The sequence below is a fragment of the Uloborus diversus genome, chromosome 1 (assembly GCF_026930045.1).
Source record: "Uloborus diversus isolate 005 chromosome 1, Udiv.v.3.1, whole genome shotgun sequence".
In the NCBI taxonomy this organism is placed as follows: Eukaryota; Metazoa; Arthropoda; class Arachnida; order Araneae; family Uloboridae; genus Uloborus; species Uloborus diversus.
Window position 1 is genome coordinate 108,690,253 of NC_072731.1, and position 19,770 is coordinate 108,710,022.

The following is a 19,770-nucleotide window of genomic DNA, read 5'->3' on the forward strand; positions in this document are numbered from 1 at the left end:
TCGGATGTTGTTTCCAAAAATTAAAACCGTGGTTAAATTATATACAAGGCGATTGGAAAAGGTTTTTAAGGGTGTAGAAGAGAAAACGATAAAAGCAATCGCAATATTTTAAGAGTTCGGATATGCCACGTTAACTTTTGTAGAATTTTTTCAATATTCAAAACAGAATACTTAAAGCATCGTCTTCTTATATGTTGTCCGATAGAGGTCGCTGTGTCTTGACCTATGACAAAGCATATGAACCAAAGTTCTAGATAGCCATGGCCATGGTAGTTTGTTGAAAGTATGCAAGATTAGGCCAGTATTTATAGGAAAGTCGCTCTTTTAATCTGAGGTTTCAACCTGATCTTGTATTACAGCACTATATGCTTTGTAAAATCAGTGACGGGCAGTTTTGCACCACCCCTTGTTTCAGTTGTCCTACATAGAGCCCTCTACCAAGTTCACATGGAATATCCGGCTACGCTAGGTTTCCTTACGAGGAAAGCCCGATTTAGAAACTTTAGGGCTGTAAACACAACAAACCTAAGGGGGCTCCTCCCTTGACTTGCAGAATCGAAGAACGTGATCAATTGCACATCTTTTTGTCATTGCAGAGGTTCCTGTCCCCCAAGAAAAATGGCTTACCATCCAAAAAGTAAACTGATACCCCCCCCCCTCCCAAAAAAATCAGTGGTGAAATCTTCACCATTGATTTTTTTTAGGTTGACCCCATCGACATTTGCATGGATATAGGCTGCAGTAAACCCAGGGTGCAAATATACATATAATACGTATGCTTTGATAATGTCACTTGTATTGCATTTGTAATTTGAAACTTATATAAATAAACAATTACAATAGATTCAAACATCTTGGAATATTGTAAATCAACAGAAATAAAATATAATGCCTTATTTAAGCAGCAATAGTGAGCTCCGTACTAACATGGAGTGACATCTAAGTGGTCTCATTCTATGCTAGCTGTCACTCCAGTGGTTTTCTCACTCCATGGGAGAGAGTTTTCCACCTTGTTAAAACAGAGCCAGCAATAAAAATTTAATTTTAAAACTTACACTAGAATAAAAAAATGTTTGGAAAAATTTTCAAGTGCAAAGCAAATGAAAACATTCATTTTGAAAAAAAAATCTTTTTTGTTATTTTGGGGGGCCCCAAAGCCCTTTCTTCTCGGGCTTACACTTAAATCAGGTCCTTATGTCAGACGAACATCAGAAGGAATTTTATTACGAAAAGGTTCAGTCTGCATAGGTAGAACGTATTTACCTTTGTTTTTACAGTAGATGTTGTTAAAACCGGGAAAAGGTGATCTGCAGCTTCGAAACAAATGTCGCTTTGAAGTGCGCAACCAATTCTCCAATTTGAGACGTCGCGTCGTTGGAAAAAAATTTACCATCAGTTAAAAAGTTAAAACTATTTGAAATTTCGTTCTTAAACAAGTCTCAAGTTTAACAATATAATTGAAATTGCAATGGAAAATTTAATGGTCTTTCAGGACCACCGGACATCGTCTCTTCTGTAATATTCCATAAGGATGGACGACATCTCGAATGCTGTATCTGTATCTTCTAATCATAAGAACATGCCTTCACTTTTCGAACAATTTCAACGGTTTGGGCGGTTTCCGCCCTGAAAATGTTGGTCATATACACAATTTTTGCCTCTGGCTCTTCATCATTGGAAATACAATCTATCGAACATTTAAGTTGTAAGATTTATTCTAAAGCTGCCTGTCACGAATGAAACATAAAGTAAAACATAATTTGATACCTTATACTTAAAACTTGGTCGATTATTTTATTTTGAATTATTTTAAGATATTATTAGGACTTTGGACCTTCAGAATGCCGTTAGTATGTGATTATTGCTCATTACATTTGCTTGTGAAAATGTACTTTGTTGCTGAAACTAATTCAAAAATATGTTGAAGCTCCAGTAAAATGAGAGGTAGCACATTATATTGGGTCGATATAACAACTACCCATATTGTGACATTTTCTGGCCTTCTGTTCATGAATGCAAAAATATGTGCTTGTATCCAACGTAAAAAGCATTATGAAGACAGTAATATCGCTTGTACCATCTTTTTTCCAAAAATATTCTATATCAAATGTTTCATAAAAAATGATAGAATAAATATTATTAATTGGGCTTTGCTAAATTTCAAGCGACCTCAACATTTCATAGAGTTCTGTGAATAATTTTCCTAGTTGGCCTTCACTAGACTGGCGTTGTAGTACTATGGAACGCAATGACATGAGATGACTAAAACACGTTCTGCATTTTTTGTACCTAAAACAAAATACAAATTTATTAAACATTCCACTTAAAAACCACCATATATACATACTAGCAAACATACCCAGCGTTGCCTGAGTCAGTAATAATATTGAAAAACAAATTATACTTTCCTTCATTTATTTTTAATTGTGCCCTGCGGTTTCATCCGCGTTAATAAGACAACAATGTATTAACAACTAGTATGTTAAGTACATCACGCTATGATACATACATATGATATACATAAATAGTAAAAAATTACATACCCATATCCAAATCGATATTTTATTTAATAAGAAAATTGAAAAAAAATTTCAATAAAAAATAACTGAAATCCTTGAATTATAAATTAATTAATTTTTAAATGAACCGGGTAATAAATGCTAAAAATCCTCCCTCCCGCAGCCGCGCTCGAACCCGAGACCCTAGTATTGCTGGCCCAGCGACTGAGCCGACTGAGCTATTCGAGTAACAAAAAGTTCGAGCTATTGATGCAACAAAAAATGCATCATGGTTATTATTGATTTAATTTCAATTTATTGCTGCTTCACTCCTATTAGTCATAGCGTGATATTATATAGCCTATGTCCTTCCTCAATAAATGGACTTTTCAACACAAAAAGAATTTTTCAATTTGAACCATTAGTTCCAGAGATTAGCGCGTTTAAACACACAAACTCTTCAGCTCCATATTATTAGTAATTAAGTATTGATAGTTTTCCTCAATAAATGGGCTATTTAACACAAAACTAATTTCTCAATTTGAATCAATACTTCCTGAGATTAAAGCGTTCAAACAAACTATTTAGCTTTATATTATTAGTATAGATAATAAAATGAGATTTTTATTTGCTTGCATGTTAGTGTGTGGAATGCTTACTGGGAAAACGGTGAAGCCATGAAACATTAAATTTGGTATACAGATATTGTTTTTGGCGTTGTAGTTTTGGCCGGACAAAACGGATTTTCACCCTGTTACTCGTTAAAAACCGTTTAAACGGACCAAAACTGTATTTTACCACCAAAGAGCTGACCAAAACTATTATATAAAAGCGCTCAAGTTAAATGTTTTCATTAAATACATGAGGTTGTAGATTTTAATGCATGAACAAAGTAAATTAGATGCATATTTGTCATAATTGCAGTAATTTAAAAAACTGATTCAGTAATTTAAACTTAACTTTTCTTACATTTATTAAAAATTGCTCACAACTAACTGTGAGGCTCTGAGAAGTTAAACTCCGACTCTGACGATGTTTAGCTCTGTTTCGGAAAATAATGAAGAGTTATTGGCGCTAAGTTGAGTTAAGAAACTTTCTCAGTAGTTTTTCAAAAATATTCCAACGAAAATCCGAGCCAATAGCACGTCTATTTTTCACTAAACTCCCCTAAAACAGGTACACATAGTAAAGGTCACAGCTCAACTAACCAGAGCTGCATTGTACGCTAGTTTGTTAGGAACACTGAACAGCCTGCAGTGTAAATTAACCAACAGCTATTTTTCACGAAACTTGTAACATGTATTAAATTTATTTTCAAATTTTTTTTTTTTACTTTAACAAAAATGAAATTCAATTTGGGAACATGATACATCGAAAAAAGTATATATCGTCGCCTCAGAGCAACAGTACGATATCTCAGTGTTATTTCAGGGATTAGATATTTTATTGTTGCTCTGAGGCAACGATATTGTGCTTTTTACAAAGTTTGACACACATTGAAAAATACACTGGACTCAAAAAGTTAAGCTACAACCGGTTTTTTGCGTCTAATATGCAAATGAATGAACTATTTAATGCACATGTTCTCCAATAAATTTAGAGGATATGTGCATTAAATAGTTTTTTATTCAATACGTCATAGAAATTTGTATAAGTGCATTGCAAAATCGATTTATAACAAAAAAAAAGCAATCTGCGGAAAAGTCCATTCTTGAAGAAGACAGAACATTTCAGTGTTATGTAGTAAAATGTCATAGAAACAATACAAAAATGGTTTTTAATAAGGAATGTGTCCCCCCCCCCCTAACTTGAATGCATCGGCGACATCGATTTTCCATACTGTTTATTCAGTTGTCGGACACCGGAATAGGAAGCGAAGACCAGATACAGAGTAAGCATTGTTTCACCTCATGTAGCGACCTTGGAGGAGGATTTAAAGCAGCAACCTTTCTGCCAAGGTGGTCCCAAAGATGTTCTATTGGATTCAGGTCTGGAGATTGAGCTGGACATTCCAAACCGTGGTCCTCAAGATACCCCTCAACTATCTTAGCTCGGCGAGGTCTTGCATTACCATCCATCAGAGTAAAGTCATTACCGATAGCGGCAGCATATGGGCGGACATATGGATCAAGGATCTCATCCCGATATCTTAGACCAGTCAGAGTTCCTCCATGGAGCACATGCAGGTCAGTGTGACCACCAAGTGAGATCCCTGCTCACAAACCTCGATTCCACCATCTCTATAACTGTGCCTTTCAACAATGTTGGATTGATGGTATCTAGTGCACTGTTCCCCTACAGATCAGTAGACGCCCTGAATCACTCTCCAATGTAAATCTGAATTCGTCTGTGAACAGCACAGAAGCCCATCGCTGCTGAGTCCAGGAAACATGTTTTCTTGCGCGGATTCTTCGCTGTGGTCCGTTGAACTGAACACACACAACTGGTCGTCTTGCATAGAGACCTGCATTGCAAAGACGATTTCGCACCATAGTAACAGAGATTCTTCTTCCTGATGCGACAAAGTGTTCTGCAACGAGCTGCGGCACAGTAGTGGTTTCTCTCCTTCCGGCCGAAAAAAACTAGAAAACGGTCTTCTACAGGTGTTGTAGCTCGTGGTCGACCTGAAACAGGTCTTCTGGACATAGGATCTTCTGATTGGTATTGATTCCAAAGTCGCTGAACAACACTACTAGACACATTGAGACTTCAGCAGCATCAGCCTGCGACAATCCCATTTCCATTTATCCTACTGCCCGCCACCTTAATAAATCGGGCAAACGACGTCTCTCTGAGACATTTTCTAAACTCTATTGACTATTGTCACCGAAACTGCCAACATCAGTTGAAAATCAGCACAACTTACACACAAAAGTAAGAAAGCTTGATATTTGCATATTTTTTTCTCACTCATAAAGATATGTTCTTTTCTATAAAATAAAAGTGGCAGCTATCGTTTTGTTATAAATGGTTTTAAAGTTCATTATTATCACTCATATAAACTATGCATTTTTTTTACTGCCATTTCTTTAATGGTGAGCTTTAAAAAACATGTTGTACCTTAAATTTTTGAAGCCAGTGTATATATCGCATATTTCTCATGTGACGTGACCAAGATTTTTGAACATGCAGTAATTTATTACTTGCATAGGCCGGGAAATTAACTGTTGTTAACTTAAACAATAAATAAATAATGATTATGGAATTGCTATTTCATATTCCTTTTATTTATGTACTCGTTTATTTTTATTTTAAACTATATTATTTTCTATGTTCACATTCAATGGCCAAAACAGGACAAAAACTGATTCTTTTCAAGCCGGTTTCAACCGGTTTTATCCACGGTTAAATTTACCACAGGCCGACTCATACAACTCTGGGCGCGGTTGCCTCGTTGCTCGATTTTTTGATAAACCCTTCAGAAAAAAGTTACGTAATGTTTTAGGTGATGTTTACACTGGACGTTAAATCGCGGATATCACAAATTTGCCACAGCAACTTCACTTGTGCTTGGACTTAGTGGTAGATTATATGCATCATATTCATATGCGTATAGTTTCATATAATCTAGCACGCAATCGCTGTGAAAATATTTAAATGGTTTAACCCCAGTTTCGCCAACATTTGCCCCTCCCCCCCCTCCAAATAGTGTGATTGAAACTGAAAAAGGGGGGAAGGAAAATTTGTGTCCGAGAAACTGAGTTGCACCATTCTAACAACGTTGATTAATTTGCTGTTCTGCGTATATTTAAACAAACAACATGGAATCAGAAAGCCAAATGGGCTAAGTCCTCACGCAAGCGCAGTTGCTGTGGCAAATTTGTGATATCCGCGATTTAACATCTCTAGTGATGTTTACCACTTTGTATTCAATTGTGACTGAACTAACTGTTGCGTTAATGTATTGTTGCAAAGAGCACATAAATGCCTTGTAATTGTAAAGTGTCAGCAACAATGAAACTTACTTCAAAAATTAAGTTTATGCTTGAATATATATATATTCTTGCGACTTATGCAATTTGATTTATCCTACACTTTCCGCCAACATTCATAAAAATTTTCTCCTCCGTCAAATATATTAAAAAAGAGTAAAGTTGAAACTGAAAACAGGAAAATTTCGTGTCGGCGAAAATTAGGGGACGCCTTCAGTTTATCTAGCGCTGCAACAATGTGGCCAGCTGTCAAAACCTTTAATTTTATTTTAACTAATAATGTGAGTTAAGAATAAGATGTTTGTTAATATGGTTATCGAAGTGTTTTTGAAATTAATGTTTTATAGAGCGTTATAGAGTGCTAAATACTGTGAGATAAATGTATATGCATAAATAAAAGTAGATACGTATACAGATAAATAAAAAAAGTTATAGATAGGTAGGCATATTGATAGTAATAGATAGTTATATAGTAAAATTGCTTTCCCTACATTAATATTTATATCGGTAGATGAAGGTTGGTAAATCTAAATTTAGACCGTTAGCGATAAATAGATAAATATAGAGATAAGGGGATTCATTTATAGGTATGGATTAATAAATACAGAGAAATGGCACGAATATAGAAATAGAAACAGAGATAGATAGATTAGACAGATTTAAATACATGAATAATGACTATATAATTTTTACACCACAGCCAAATTTATTTAAGCAGCCGCTAAAGACGGCGACATAATGGATGTCATAAATAGCGAGTTGCACAAAAAAAGGGAACGCAAACTTTTTTATAGCAGCCAATGGCGTTTTGTATGTAATAATTATGTGCGAAAACATACTGAGTGTCAGTAAGAGAATGACATGTTTCGAAAACTCCTAGAAACAAGCCGTAATGTGTAAGAATAATTTGAGCGTAAGTGTCTCAGTGTCGTTCATTTTTAAACTGGCAAAAAAATCTATCATAATGAGTTGCAAAAATAGAGTTTCATGTTTTATGAGAAATCGAGAATATATCGTAGACACCATGCTAAACTAACGAATATGAAAATTGGCACTTTTCAGGAGAGCCAAAACACGGAATATAATTTTTTTTTCACGTAACGCGTTTAGAGTCACTCCATAGTGACTAACGTAACATTCGCAGCTGATTTTCAAACTCTCTTTACTTACACCGGGAGTAAAAATAAATGTGTTTTGGTTTAATGTGCAGATCTAAAATTTACAAGGTGACTATTTTTTATTTCTACCAAGAATTTGAAGCAAAATAAACACTAGCAGGTGTTTTTTCACCAAAAAGGGATCGTGAATAACGTGACATTTTTGCAACCCTGAGAAACAATGCTTATGTTACGAGCTAATCTTTTCTGAAACTTACGCAGACATTTAAAGTTGGAGGATATATTTGTAAGAGGTAAGCAATCTATTTTTAAAATCGTACTACAGATTTGTTACAGACGAATCTTTTTTGACCCTAAATGGTACTTTTCCGAAAAACTGTGTGTGACTAACGTAACGTGACTAACGTAACCATCGAATAACTAGCAATGAATGCATATAAAACACTTTTTATAATTAATTTCTTGCTCTTATATTACTTTTACACTTTTTAGGAACCTTCTTTGTGTTGTATTATGGATTTTTCTTTACTTTTTTTCTATATTAGTGTAAGAAATTGAATGGAAGGATTCAGTTCAATTAAAATTAACTCAATTTGAATGTGCGAAAAAGGAAACAAATAAAAAAAACTGCTTTTACAAACTGAATAACATCATTCTTGGTCTAATCAAATCCTCCTCTTTTAAAAAATTAACTTTTTGCAAGTTGGTAGTTTCACTGAATTCTAATATTCTGCTGATATACTAGTTATCGTTATAAGAAACTCCGTAGTACTTTTCAATGGCATATGATTTTTTAAGGTTAACTGATTCATCGAACGAATAGTGTTGTGCATCCTTTTGAATTAAAATGTAATATTGAAAAAAATATTCGAACGTTTTATCAGAATGCATTTTAATTCCAGATATCACAGCAAATGTTTGAATTTCTAAATGATCATTCTTGCATTTTCTGAAATATATGACAGCAGCGCTTATTGTCACTGTATCATGTAACATCTTCAAAAGTTTTCCAACGAGCAGCCGTTACTTCATTTTAATAATAGGTGGAGATGTATTTTCTAAAAAATAGAGACGTTCTTCTTTGTTAAGACAGTATTTCTATTATCTTAATTCTTAAGCTTGGATTCTTGTGTTGAATGCACATTCAGCAGAGTACTCATTTTGCTTTACTCACTTTTTTTTCTTTTTTAATAATTCTTTAAATTGGAAGTATCTTCATAAAGAAGCTTTAAAAAAGTATTTTTCTAAGTAAACAGAAGGTCTACAATGTAAAATTACTGGTATTTTTCTCCCTTTATTTTTTTAATCAATATATAATGCCTACATATTCAAAATTGTTCATGAAAATTTACATTAAACTAAATAAATTTTAAATATTAGCAGTCATTTTTAAAATGTTACGTTAGTCACATGCAAACCGTTACGTTAGTCACAGCTCAAATGTTACGTTAGTCACACTAATTATTTTACATCTACTGATACTAAAATGAATATTTTGCACTTTTTAAGTAGATATGACACAGATGTAAGAAAATAAAAAGTGCTGTTTGGTTCAATCATCTGGTTTAGTTTTTAAGCAGAAAATAGGGCATTTTCGTGACTAACGTAACGTAAATATTTTCAGTGAAATAACCAAACTAATTAAAAGACTTATCTTATAATGCATGCAAAAAGAACAGTCAATTTTATTGTGCCAACATCTATTCATTTAGAATAAACATAGTTCTTTTAAAAATTTGCAAAAATTTTTACATTACACAAGAAAACGTAGACGCATGTTTTTTGCATATGCTAAGCCTTTTTTTTCTACAACCTCGCACGTTTTGAGCCAGAAGAAAAACACCGAATGAAATTTTTACAAACTGTTATTGGATTTATGTACTAGAAAGTATGCTGAATGAAATGATAGGTCACAATTGAGTCTGAGGTTGAGGTTGACATTTCTATGGAATGACCCTTTAGTTATTTTCAATGTTTAAATTTTCATTGATAATATTAAGAGCAAAATAACTATCGTTTAAAGTAGGTATAACCAGTAGCCTGTTTGAGTACATCACATCTAACATCGAATATGAAAAACGTGATTTTCACAGTCGTTAATTTAGCATGGTGTCGACGATATTTTAGCCCTTTAAAAACCATAAAATTAATAAAAAATTTTATTTCGTACATAAATCAGATCACAAATCATATATAGAAACGAAACATACCTTTCCTCCCTTGATATGTCAATGCCTATACTTTTTGGAGCTGTTATATTGACCTTAATAACATGAGCAAAGTTTTTTATTATGAGTTTTAAAGACATACATCCTATTGTAACGTACCTGAAAAATAAAAGAAGAACCAATTAAACTCAAAATCTAATTCAATGTAACCAAATGCAAAAAAATAATAATAATAATAATAATAATAATAATAATAAAATAAATAAATAAAACAAAAATAACAAACACGTAAACGGGAACAATTAAAATATTTTTAACATCTGAAGTCCTTGAACCCAAAACTATGATACACAATTCTGGAAATTTTCTTCTCAAAAAATTTTATATGCAGAACGTTCGGAAATTCCTTGACACGTTTTTAAAATTCATAGAAAAGTAACAAATTGTAGTATGAGTATGCGGAAAAAGATTCGGACAAAAATATTTATGCCATCGTAAAAAAAGGGGGGAAAAACAAAAATAGAAAAAAAAGATGTAGCAAAAAGTAGGGGAAAGTGGGGTAAAACCGGGAAGTCGGGAGCAAACCGGGTACCCCCTTCTGGCCCCTGTAAGCGCTGCAATCGCGTGGACAAGAGAGGTACTACCTTCTACCTTGATGAAGAAGCAGTGGCATTTAAAATAGAACGTAATAGAATCGCTTCTTTCGTTCCCGTGAAGAAAATTCTGTTTGAGTGGTTTTGCTTAAAATGTTTGAACAAAACTAGAAGGATTATACTGCGTTCCTGTTTCTGCAACAGTAAAAGTATTTAGCTCTCTTTGTACAACATTTAATTACCTTCATTATCATTCTAAGTAATTGTCTGTAGCGTTATGTATAGTCACAGGACGGCATTTTTTATGAAAGCTGTACATGCGGGGCAAAACCGGATACTAACCGAGGGGCCAAACCGGGTACTACCCGGTTTTTCCCCTTGATTTTTAAAAGATATAAAGTCTATTATATAATGATAATAAAACTTTTATTTCACCAAATTATTTTACAATTACGTTACAAAGCATGATATATTACAGTTTCATCTTCAGGCAACATTAGAAGAAAAGAAAAAGAAAAATGATAAGACTAAAGATGGACGGAAGAAAAAAAAATCTGAAGGCAAGATAAACGAATCAAAGAAAAGACAACATTATAAAGATTCTAAAAGGGAACAGGCAGAAAATAAGCTCCAAAAAAAGAAGAACCGAAGGAGCAAATGAGGGATGAGTCCAGTGAAGAGGATGACAATACTGCCTGCATTTAGTGCAATAAGCTTTACTCGGACTACAAGGGTGGTGAGGGATAGATCCAATGCATCCAATGTCGTTGTTGGGCCCTTAAAAGCTATTCTGGGGCGAAGAGGAACTATTTTTCTTGTGACTTGTGTCAATAATCCTTATATTACAGCAAAAAATTAAAGGTAAAGACAATTAAATTTACTGACAACTCATCCATATGTGTCCTTTTTAGCCTACTTTCCCAGTAAAAGTCAGAAAAAGAAGAAAAAAGCATGAAAGAAGGATCAATGCATCTTAAAAATATCGCGAAAAACAAAAAAATGTCAAAAATAATTAAAATAATTAAATAAATATCGAAAAATTAAAAATTGGAAAGTAGGGTATTGAGATGGGGAAAAATGTCTGTCGGTCTGTCTGTCGGTGTGTCGGTCCGTCGGTCTGTCGGTCCGTCGGTCTGTCGGTCTGTCTGTCTGTCCCTCCTTAATAACTTTTGAATGAATAGTCCGATTCGAAAAAACTTTTTTTTGTTCGAAAGATCTCGGCGAGGACACCTCATTCCTATACCTCATTTTTTGATTTGAAGTATTTTTTGTTCAATTTTGAACAGTTCAAAAAATCTTAACATTAGCTCCTACGGGGAAATTCAAGGCAATTCCGAACTGTGAGGCGAATTTGCTTCAAACAAACTTTGTAGAAAAAAGCTTTTGATAAAAAACTTGTATATAAAATATCTTTTTGATTTGAACAATCTTCCGTTCAATTTTGAACAGTTCAAATCCCTTAACAATAGCGCCTACGGGGAAACTGGAAGTCAATGTAGATTCTGTACTTGAAGGCGGATTTACTTCAAACAAATTTTGTTGGAAATAACTCTTGATGCCAAACTCCAGAGTTCGACTCCGAGAATTTAGGGGCACTTGACTCCGACTCCGACTCCTGTGCCCGACAGTTAATCGGACTCCGACTCCCCGACTTCGACTCCGACTTCGTAGCTTTGGCAAAAATTTATACACGGAGGACAAATGACTGACTCCGATTCTTGGATATTCATCTCCGACTCCTTTGTCCAGAAATGAGATCGACTCCGACTCCGACTCCGCAGCTATGGTTTTAACTGTGAAATAATTATTGTTGATATGACTTGTTTTTATTTTTACGCTAAAGTTTCAATATGTAGGTACTCAGTTTTTGGCGAATAAACTCGAATTCATATATGTTTCTACATAAAGATATGCGCAGACGATTTTTTTTTTTTTTTTTGACAATGAAAATTATTTCTTTAGTTGACATTTTATTGTTTTTTTTTTTTCTTTTCTTTTTTTTGGTAAGTGCATTAATTCATTTAAAAAAATGTTTTTGGCAACAAGGGAAAAAGACGATATTTTTTTAATATGATGTATTTATTTTAATGAGCTTATTAATTTTAAGTATTATTTTTTCGTTTTGAAAGCTGTTAAAGATTTTTTTTAATGGAAAAAAGTGTATTAGCTGCTTTGTTTAAAAGTTGCTGCTATTTTATTTGTTCTTTTTTTACGCATCTAATTTTTTTAGATGAGTGAGGAATATTTTATTCCTAGAAATCAGCTTAAAGTATTTTTAAAATATATTTGAAAAAATTTGCGACTGTAGCTATTTTTGAGAGTATTGATCAGGTACTAGAAAGTAGTATGGATATACGGGAAAGTAGGCTCGTCTAGTTCTAGACAGAACTTCTTGTATACTTATTCTATTATGGTATGATCATAGTCAACATAGGTCACTAAATAAAACTTGAATTTTTTGGAAATTTTAAAATTTTTATTTTTCTATAGCAATAACATGTGTACCCGGTTTTATCCAACTAGTGGGGTAAAACCGGGTAAAGTGACTTTTTTTACAAAAAAATTAATAAAAATTAAAAAAAAACATACTAATGCTTTTGAAACTGTGGTTACATTAATAGATAAGTAATGCATACTTTTGCAAAATTTTGTTCCTTTGTAACAAAAACTGTGATTTCTGGAAGCCTGCAAACCTTAGGGTCCAGGTTTTACCCCACTTTCCCCTAATCGCTGTTTCTCGCCACACATCATTTTATTAAACAGAACGCAACACCTTTGATTGCCAGAGCTCAATGTGTAGTTCACCGTATGTTACTCGAACCACATCTAAACGGCATTCAAGTTCATCCCATGTCCACAAACGGTAGGGGAGAGTCACTTTTCATATTTTAATTTTTAACGTCAATTATATGAATCAAATTTAAAATCTAAAAGTCACATTAAAACACCCCAACATACTTCTATGCAATATATATATATTTTTTTTTTAATTCAGACAGTTCGAAAATAAAATATTACGAGTCGTTTAAAGTAAAAGTTCCAAGCTGTCCCAAGGTACAATCCTATTGTACCTTGGGACACATCCTGTTGTACTATAGGAAAGTCTTCATGACTCAGGAAACAGCCATACTTAAACCAATTTTGCACCAGAAAACAAAAAAAAAAGTATTTTTTTCATGGTAGTGAATTAAATCACGAATAATTAATTGTGAATATGATTAATGAATTATGAATTATTATCTAACATTAAATGTGTTTAAACACTACATAAGATTAGAATATTCTTCCATGTTCCTAAACATATCTTAATTATTAAGAACCATGCATATGTTTTACCTTGGAACGTGTCCTAAGGTACAAAATGTTTGGCTGTCCCGAGGTACAATCACCACGCAGTTTAAGAAAAACCAAAATGATGGTCAATCTAGATGCATTATCATTATTTTCTCTTACGCAAAGTACTTAAAGTACTTCTCTTTTATAACAAAATAAAATTCAGTTGATTAAATTTACAAATACAAAGACAGAAAATGAAATAAAAATAAAGAAAATATTTACTTTGGAGTCATGAAATTTTCTTACTCTCACAAAATCGTCAATTTTACTCATTTGAACTGATTTTTACTATGGCACCATTTAATAGTGAAGGTTACTATTACAGATTACAAAAACATGGCTGCTAATAATAGATTATTAGAAATTATCAGTGTCCCAAAGTACAACACCCTCCCCTACACATATTGAACTCTGGTGAGGAAAGGTATTGCTTTGTGTTCAATGAAATGATTAAACCCTACGTGACGTTTGTTTTGGTAAAAGAGAAAAATTTAGAACCTATGAAGTATTATGGCACAAAGTGTACATTCATTTGACAATTTGTTGCTTTTCTAGAAATTTTCAAAGTGTGTCAAGGACTTTTCGGACTCCCTGTGCATTTTCATATTTAGGTTGTTGTACAAAAGTTCTCAAACGTAGGATTATAACAACTTCTCCAAAAACCACAAAAAAGTACTTTATGTGTTTTTTTTTTCACATGGGGGGAGGGGAGACTTATGAACATTCATTTTAATTGCAAAATAAATCCGAACTTATTTTAATGGCGCTATTATGACAACTAATGCATTCGTTTGCGACATATTGTTGTTTTCCAGTCAATTCTTTTTTAAATGGACAAAAATATAAGGTTCGAGCTTTAAATTGCTTTCTAAAGGTCAAATAATCCTTTTTTCTGTACCTACTCCAGATCGCTTAGTGGAGTGTCGTAAATTTCAAACTCCAGGGGTGTGTTTCTTAGAAAAGAATTAAAAATTTAAAGGCTGTATTTTTTTACTCACTTTTTAATTTGGAATTTCTGACTTTTTTTTTCCATTATTTTCTTCATCGTTATCTTTTCATCATTATCTTCATCGTTATCATCGTTATCATTATTATCTTTTTAGTTATTATTGTCACCACATTTTTTCATTGCTATTTTATTTTATGAAATTTGTCGTTCATTGTTATTTGATCAAATTCACATGTTTCCGACTCTATTAGCCTCCTCTTTTGTTTTCTCAGTTCCTTTTTAGCTCTCATCTTCTCTACCTTTTTCGACCGTTTCATAAGTTACTTTGCTGTTAATATTTCTCCATAAATTTATCAATTTATCTTTTTTAACATTTCTTTAGCTGATGTTTGTGTATTTTTTTTAAATTTACTTTCTTATTTGAACTTCGATAGGAACATGTGCTGATTCGTTTCTGATTAATTTTGACTGCAAAGTGAGTGATGCAATCACACTTTCGCCTTTTACAAGCTTGACTGTTATTCAGTGTCAACCGATTTTGCTGCTTGATTTCGTTTTCCAGGAAACTAATTGGGGAAAATTTATGTTAGCGACAACATTCTAGCGTTCTTAGTACTTTCTATAAGGCATGGCATTTGTGGATCAATGTATGTTTTCTAGTTGACTGTCTATGGGAGTTGAGCATGGCTAACTCTCCAAGGGTCACATGATTAATCAAACTTTTGATTTGTTTTGAAGAACCCTTACCTTTAGATTACCTTTAATTTGATTTTTCTCTGAAAAAGTTAAAAGTGGCATTGTGATTCACAGTTAAACCTGTTGAACTCGTTTAGGATCCGTACAATGAATATATATATATATATATATATATATATATATATATATATATATATATATATATATATATATATATATATATATATATATATATATATATATATATATATATATATATATATATATATATATATATATGCATTTAACTACGAATAAATAAACATACACTAGTTTTACAATATAAATGCACAATGCATGCGGTGTTAGGATTTCATATGAATACGAGCAAATAGGATATACGATTTAAATTTTACAAAATTCTAAATTTCGCATGACAAAATATTTCGTCATTTAACTATTCAATTATACTACCCTTGGTTCAAAGAACACCGAAATATACTTACGTTTCATATTTGCTACGTAGTAGATCACATATAACTGGTAAGAGTAATTGACAAAAATCTAGGGTCCATGTTGAACTGCAAAAGAACTTGTTATTTAACTTTAGTTTTAAAAAATATCATTGCAGCAAAACTAAAATTGAGATTTAATAGCAAGAAAACACCAATAAAGCAAATGAATATTTTTTCTTTCATGAGTAACCTATCCTTAGTAATGCAATAAACTTTTATTAATAGACTAATTCAAAAAATTACATTACATTTCTATAAAAATAAAAATTTAAAAAAACGTTCTAAAATACTCCCACTTACGGTCTAGAAATGAGCAGCGTAAGAATGTCCACTAAAATGGCAGTGTCACTCATGCATACAGCCATCGACAAACCAGCCTGAAAATACACATTAGAAATTGCTTATTTTAGAAGAATTTCTAACAAATACGTTATTTATTCATTTTAAAATGTTTAAAAATGTTTGTTAGAAGTCAAGTAGATAATACTGCAGTTGGGAAAACGAATTTGGTGGTACTTACTTTGGAGTTTGGAAGGACTCACCAAAAGCAAAAGTGATTTGAAACAAATGTGTATACACAGCATTTGCATTACTTTTACGGTTAAAAAAAAGAAAAAAAGATTTCGGAGGACGACGTCACCCCCTCCCCCCCCCTCCTACCTGTACAAACTACTGCACTGCCAGCAGATAAACATAAAAAAGTGTAAAATCATGTACAGGTGCGAATCATAGCAGACAAAATGAATTTGAAATCTTGAAGAATTTTAAGAATGTTGGCCATTTTTAAGTGGAATTGTAATTTAGTATCTTTTTATTTTTGTACAAATAATTATTTGATTTAATATCCAAAAGTCCGATGCGATAACTGAAATTTACATTTTCTATTTTGTAAAGTTTTCAATTAATAAGAGTGAAGAAAACTTAGGAGAATAAAGAAATCGAAACGAAATACAATTGTTCTTCTAATTTTCAATTGCTGTTCCAAATCTTAAAAAAAGAAAAAATATATATAAGTCATTTTAAACCATTTTTTTCCTTCAATGACATTTAGAAATTCGAAAATGGTTTGCCAGAAGTTAAATTAAATGTTTTTATTTTGAACCCTTTGATCTCATAATGTAGCAACAAGTTTTATAAAAAAAAAGGAAACTATTTTCAAGCATTCTAAGATAAACTTAAAAATTGTCGATTTATATTAATGTATATGTTCTTCGTTGCAAATCTTATTATTACTGGCTATTCCTTTATTATTAGAGTGTTAAACACATGTAATGTAACAAACTTGATGTTGATCTACGTTAGAGTTAGTTTGATAATTTCTGGCAGAAATTATTTTATTGTAGAATTCTCTTTTAAAGCTGAAGCATGAAGTATTCTTCTCCTTTAGATTTTACGGGAAAATAATTAACTCGATGACAAAAATGTAGTTCCTATTTAAATTGAAAGTTATTACTCACCAATGGACCTTGCAGTTTCCACGTTCGAAATACTGATTGTAAATGTTTTTTCCTATGTCCTAAAACATGCGTCATAGATTCATGTCCTCTGTATATGCAAGATATAGCCTCTGCGTCCGATATCTCTAAAGCTCCACCACGTGCATCTTCCAAAAGATTTCTCTATTTAGAAAAATATATGTTTGTAGTAAAGAAAAATAAAATCAAACTAATATTTTTATGGGACATATTGTTAAAGCAAGATTCTGATTGATTGTTTAGTTAGTAATCAAACTTATTAATATTATTTTTATCTGTTCATATTCAGCACAAAATTATTGTGTGACCATAACTGTTACCACTTTTCTTTCACGGAGGCACAAATGACTAGATTAGACTAATTTTTTTTTTTATTGTGTAGACAGTTCACAACAAATTAAATATTTTCAACTCAAAATTTATTTTCCAAAATCAGAAAAACATTTTAAGTTGTTTACCGGTAAAAAGTCATCTAATTCAATGGCAGTATAGCTTCTAGACTGTTGCATAAGCTCAAGCTCTGGGAATTGTATTACTTCTAATTCTTTCTCTTCACCTTCTAACAGTTTATCTCTTTCGTAACTGTAAGGATGTGCCACTGCCGTCGGTAGAACCCTTCCTTGTAGTCCCTTAGTCACTTTGTAAGTACAATTGAACAAGTTCTTTGTAGGGGAATCTTCTAATGGTGGTAGAAAAGTGGCAAGTTCTAAACCTAGGACGTGCGTTTTAGATAAGTCTTCTTCGGTCAAAATGGATGTACCTTATTTTAAAAAAAAAATTTTAAAAGAAAAAAAAACAACACAATTACATTTTTTTTTACAAACATGTTTATAGAAGGAAATAATGAATACGAATTTTGCAAAACATACAAGATTGTTTTCTGTAAATAATGATATAAGCGACTTATGCTCTTGATAAAGCAGTACTTCATATACAGCAAAACAAAAAAGAAAAGAAATCGATTGTTTCATACATACAGGTATAGGACAAAATAATATGAACACCTGTGAAAAATGAAAATCTTTTATTAGTAGGGGGTCAGGCCACTTTTTGCTCAAATAATAACTTACATTCGATGTAGGACTAGCAAATAAAGGTCTTGAATGCAGTTCATTGGAATTCGCATCCGTTCCCTGTGCAAGACCGCCTCGAGTTCAAATAGAGTGCGTGGAGGAGAAAACCGTGCACGGACTTAGTTCTCTAAAAAAAAACACAAAAGTTCAATGATGCTCAGATCAGGGGAATGGGGACACCACGTTAAATGTTCCACTTCATCGTCATGCTCATGTAACCATGTTTGAGCACAGTGTGAGTGTGAATAGGGACGTTGTCATCTTGGAACACCGGATGTTCTCTTGGAAAGAGAGTCTGAAGCATATGGTGAAGATGATAGGCGAGAATGCTTCGATTATGTTCACCTGCAATTCTCCCCATCAGGAAAACAAGTGGTCCCAGTCCTGGGAAGATATTGTTCTCCAAAGTATCATTGAACCCTTTCCAAGCTTCACGGTAGGAGCCAAGCAGTCAATATGATATCATTCTGACAGTGTTCGCTAGACGAACACACGTCCGGTGGTCTTGAATAAAGTAACTGATGACTCATCAGACCATATGATTTGTTTTCATTGAGTTGCATCCAGTTTAGTGGGTCTCTGCTCCACTGTAGTCCCTTTATAGCATTTTGCGCCAGTTTTGGAATAGCTACTCTGCCATGAATGTGCGCAGTATGCAACTCCCGTTGAATTGCTTTCATTGATATAGGTCTCTGAAGGTTTGTATTCATTTCGGACGTTATCTGCGGCAGTCTTCGTTTTCAGGGTACAATCCACTTCAACAATCGTCTATCGCTATTTTTCCACTTCGATTTTCGCCCACTGATGTCCTTCACAGAAGACGCCTTAACCAGATTTGTATTGGCTGTTATAAACCTTGTTACAGAGGTCCTTGAAACACCTACAAGACAGGCTGTTCTAGACGCTGAATTTTCAGTTACAATGCCTCTTTTCGCGTCTGAGAAATTGCACATAATCACGCTTCGCAAAATGCAGAATTTTTCCATTCAACAATCACACTGCCAAATGCTTGATGCTTTCCCTATCACTTCTACTAGGTAGCAAGCTGTTGCAACACTTGGCAGTCGATTTTTGAACGTGAAAGAAATGCATAGTTTTAACTGTGTGCTCCTATTATTTTTCCTATACCTGTATATAAATACATATATATGCGCTATGTATGATGAGTAAAATAATAAATCTATTTGCTGCTTTGAATTTGTACAAATAATTTTTAACTATAAGACTATAGATGGCAGCTCCAGCTAAGTGCAATTTTACTTTCATATCAAAAACAAATTGCAACTTTGCTAAAAATCATCTATATAACTTTAACAAAAAAGTCATTTTAAAAATTTATTTTAAAAATTGTAGTTAAATGGAACAGTATAACATTGCCAATGGTTAGTTTCTTCGTCAAAGCACATGTAAGCTTAGAAAAGCACATTATTAATATTAT

At 32.9% G+C, this 19,770-nt stretch overlaps 1 protein-coding gene across 1 annotated transcript in view; it reads right to left on the reverse strand.

Annotated features, from left to right (window-relative positions):
- Positions 1-2,153: 2,153 nt before the first annotated feature.
- LOC129234322 (katanin p80 WD40 repeat-containing subunit B1-like) overlaps positions 2,154-19,770 on the reverse strand; it is a 61,963-nt gene continuing 44,346 nt past the window's right edge. Inside the window, exons 12-17 of the mRNA XM_054868318.1 lie at positions 17,718-18,019; positions 17,242-17,403; positions 16,085-16,161; positions 15,776-15,850; positions 9,759-9,875; positions 2,154-2,289 (exon numbers count right to left, since the gene is read on the reverse strand). Coding sequence (XP_054724293.1) covers positions 2,154-2,289; positions 9,759-9,875; positions 15,776-15,850; positions 16,085-16,161; positions 17,242-17,403; positions 17,718-18,019 — 869 coding nt within the window. The remainder of the gene's footprint in view (positions 2,290-9,758; positions 9,876-15,775; positions 15,851-16,084; positions 16,162-17,241; positions 17,404-17,717; positions 18,020-19,770) is intronic.